The sequence below is a fragment of the Varanus komodoensis genome, unplaced genomic scaffold (genome assembly GCF_004798865.1).
Source record: "Varanus komodoensis strain SLA01 unplaced genomic scaffold, ASM479886v1 scaffold16, whole genome shotgun sequence".
Lineage (NCBI taxonomy): Eukaryota > Metazoa > Chordata > Lepidosauria > Squamata > Varanidae > Varanus > Varanus komodoensis.
The window spans coordinates 25169573-25172771 of record NW_025335468.1 but is presented as its reverse complement, the minus strand read 5'-3'; the positions used below and the strand labels follow the sequence as shown (position 1 = coordinate 25172771).

The window sequence follows — 3199 nt, the reverse complement described above, 5'->3', positions numbered from 1 at the left end:
TGAAATCTTGCTTGGGAGGAATGGAGAGAGAGCAGCTCAAACCATGAGTATTGCATCCACAATAGTACTGTGATTTTCTACCTATAGCTGTGAACATCATAAAGGTTCAAGCAGAAGTTTTACCATAGGTTCATTAGTTTTGTTTTTACACTTTACACAACCATTTTGTGTTTTAGAAAAGGATTCAATGACACCAACAACATAGATGTTAAGCATTCAGAAGCAGACAGAACATATGGTGGAAGTGTGGAGGTGAGAGAAGAGAACCTACAATACAATGTAATCCTATCTAACATCCAGGAGTAAAAAAGGCCAAGGCTATTTTCAATTTAGAAAAAGTTGATCAGCATGGAAACCCAAAGTTTATATCACTCTATTTTAAGATAGTAACTGTAATCAGAAAGTGATGAACTTGTTTGCAGCTATTTGCATTTCATTCTAGATTTTCGAATGCTTTGGCCAGATCCTCAGAGGACAAAGGACTGGCGGAGAACTATCTAGGGCTTCTTTGCTGAAGCAGATGTGCCCAAGTCCAGCAGGAGGTCAGTCCAAACACTCAGGCCTCGGACTTCGAAGTCCCCATCCTGGGCTTTCAAGCGTCTTATCTGGGTCCATGCTGCACTACCAATAGGCTCTGGCTCCTGGCAGAGGCAGATGATACGTTCGTGCATCTCTTGGCAGGATACACCGTCCTCTTCCGAGTCGTCGGTTCTCCACTCCCCGTGCAGGGGGTCGTAAGTGAGACGGGCCCCCCAGGCGGACAGGAGATTCAAATAGGGTGCGAGCAGTTCAGGATGCCGGTTACAAAGCGAGGCCACCCACGGGGCGGGCAGGAGGCGACAGAAGGTAGCTAAGTGCGCTGCGTCGCCCAGCAGCCAAGGGAGCAACGTGGCCGTGGCTTCCACTGCCCCGTCGGGCTCCAGCAGAGCCGCCGCCACAGCCCAGTAGAGCGTGGGGCCACGAGGGAGCTGCTCCAGGAGGGCAGCAGCGCCGCGGCCTCCGTGGCCGTCGCCATCGCTTTCCTCTCGCAGCCGGGACAGCAGCAGCTGAGCCTGGGTTCTCACCGGCGGCGTTGCTCGCGGCCCGGTCGCAGCGGACGTCTCGAGAGGAGGCACCAACTGGAGAAGCTGGCAGGCGGCCCGGCGCCTCGCCAGGACGTGAGCGAAGGGCTCTTCCCCTCCGGCGCTGGGGAGCAAGAGGCCGCGTAACAGGCGCTGGCGGGCGGCGGCGGGCAGCGCCCGGTTCTCCAGCAGCGCCAAGCCCAGTAGCTCCGGGCAGCGCTTCAAACGGCCGAGCAGGCCTCCCCGGCTTAAGCGTCGTTCCAAAGCGGCCCGGAGGCCGGGCTGGGCCTGGAAGCGGCCGTGCACTTGCTGGAAGAAGCGGCCCCAACTCAGGGCGCGCCCCAGGGTCGCCGGGTTCCAGCTTCGCACCAGTCCTGAGCGGGACGCCGCCAAAAGGCTGGGCAGCTGCTCGACTTGCGAGAGGAACGTCTCCATGACGACGGGCCTAGAGCGCGCGATGCTACTCTTCCTCTTCTTGGCGCCCGGGTTTGAGCGACCGGGAGATCCGCCTTCGGATGACGACTCACACCAATCAGATGATAGCTGCGTCCTTGAACTGCTATTGGATAGTGGAACTGTCACTTTAACGGGGTACAGTGGCCCGAGCGCGTCGCAGACTTGGACGTTTAAACTGTGAAAATCTTGTATTTTTGCGGCAACCCCCTAGATTCACGGAAAATAGAGATAAGAATGTACTCGAGTGGCGGAATCCTATACCAGTTTAGACGTTGTATTTTTTCTGCAAGTCTCTGCATGGCCCAGCCAACATGTCAACAGTCTAAGTCCTGGTATAATCTTATGGTGACTTAAATTGAGACTAAGCCCCGTTGGACCCATAGACACATATAGGATTGCACTGTAAAAATAGCCAGTAGCGGCGCCCCTTTCCCCGCCGTTCATTTTCTAAGAACCAGCCTGTGCAGTACAATTCAAGACGTGTCTATTTCGAAGTAAGCCCCATCCAAAACCTGAAGTTTACCTCCATGGGTAGCCAACGGCTCCAGGCTGATAGCTCCCTTCAGCGCAAGTAGCTCAAACTGTCCGGTAAACTTGTGAAAAAAAGGAAAAGAAATAATTGACGTTTCACCCTCAGAGTAATCTTTCTCTCTGCACCAGCAGAGTCCAGCCATCTGAATATTAGTGCACTGCATCCTACACAGTCAATGTCTTTAGCCATTTGCTTTTTTCACTCAAATAAGAGTCCCATGAAAAAGCTTTTAATATGTTTCAAATAGTTTGTATCCAGTGTTTATCTAACAATTTGCATTAATTGCAATGGGTTTATTTAAGTAAGACTCACACTGGATGCAATCCAGTATTACAGGTCAATTCAAATCCATGCTTTGTACTGGATTCTGTCCTACAAGCTGTGTCTTGTCATTCACCAAAGAGGTCATGATACATACATCCTTCCTTTAAAAAAAAAAAGTTCCATAAGCAGTTTTCTATTATGAAAAAAGTTACAATCTTCTGTAAACAAAGAGAAAGCATTAACGGAGCTTACTTCTGAGTAAGCATATTTAGGTTCGCTCTGCAGAAGCCTTTTGGGCTTATCAGTACTGCTTGCATGTCTGCCAAGTGTGAGAAATTTGATATATGATGGGAGGAAAGCCTTTGATAATGTGTGTCCCTCAAGAGAGCCATTGGATGAGACTCTGCTGTCAGTTAGAGACCTAGAAAAGCCAGTTCTAATGCTATAAAAACTAAACTGTGCCAGCAGTAAGTTCATTTGCATAACTCCATCGCTTTGGCATATTGTTTGAGTTTTTCTTTGTGTTAAACATAAGTTTAAAGCAAAATAGTTGCAGGAATTATTTGGACACATATATGTTTCCTCACTTTTATTCAGAAGCCAATGGAATTCACCCAGAATTTAAATGCAGCTGAGTGATCCTACATGCATTAGCGCAGTAGCTGGGAACTGCTTCTGTGTGGCTTCTTTCCATACAGTCATGGTAGCATTTGGAAATTGGATCTATCTGGGTAGATATATGGGGTCTGTCCATACCTCTGTTGTTCTCCTGGCCAAGCAGTATCTTGATTGCAGTGGGCCCATGTGACTGGCCTCCCACCCTCTTCCAAACATTCCCAACATGATCTGAGAGAAAATCATGGGAAAGCAGTCTCTGAGCTCTTAT

At 49.4% G+C, this 3199-nt stretch overlaps 1 protein-coding gene across 1 annotated transcript; it reads right to left on the bottom strand.

Moving 5' to 3' along the window:
- Positions 1–497: 497 nt before the first annotated feature.
- On the bottom strand, positions 498–1499 carry FANCF (FA complementation group F). The gene has a single exon (XM_044426110.1). The coding sequence runs from the start codon at positions 1494–1496 to the stop codon at positions 498–500; it is 999 nt and encodes a 332-aa protein (XP_044282045.1). The 5' UTR covers positions 1497–1499.
- Positions 1500–3199: the final 1700 nt, after the last annotated feature.

Coding starts and splice junctions, on each gene's coding strand:
- FANCF (XM_044426110.1), bottom strand. CDS start 1,496: ATGGAGACGTTCCTCTCGCAAGTCGAGCAGCTGCCCAGCCTTTTGGCG.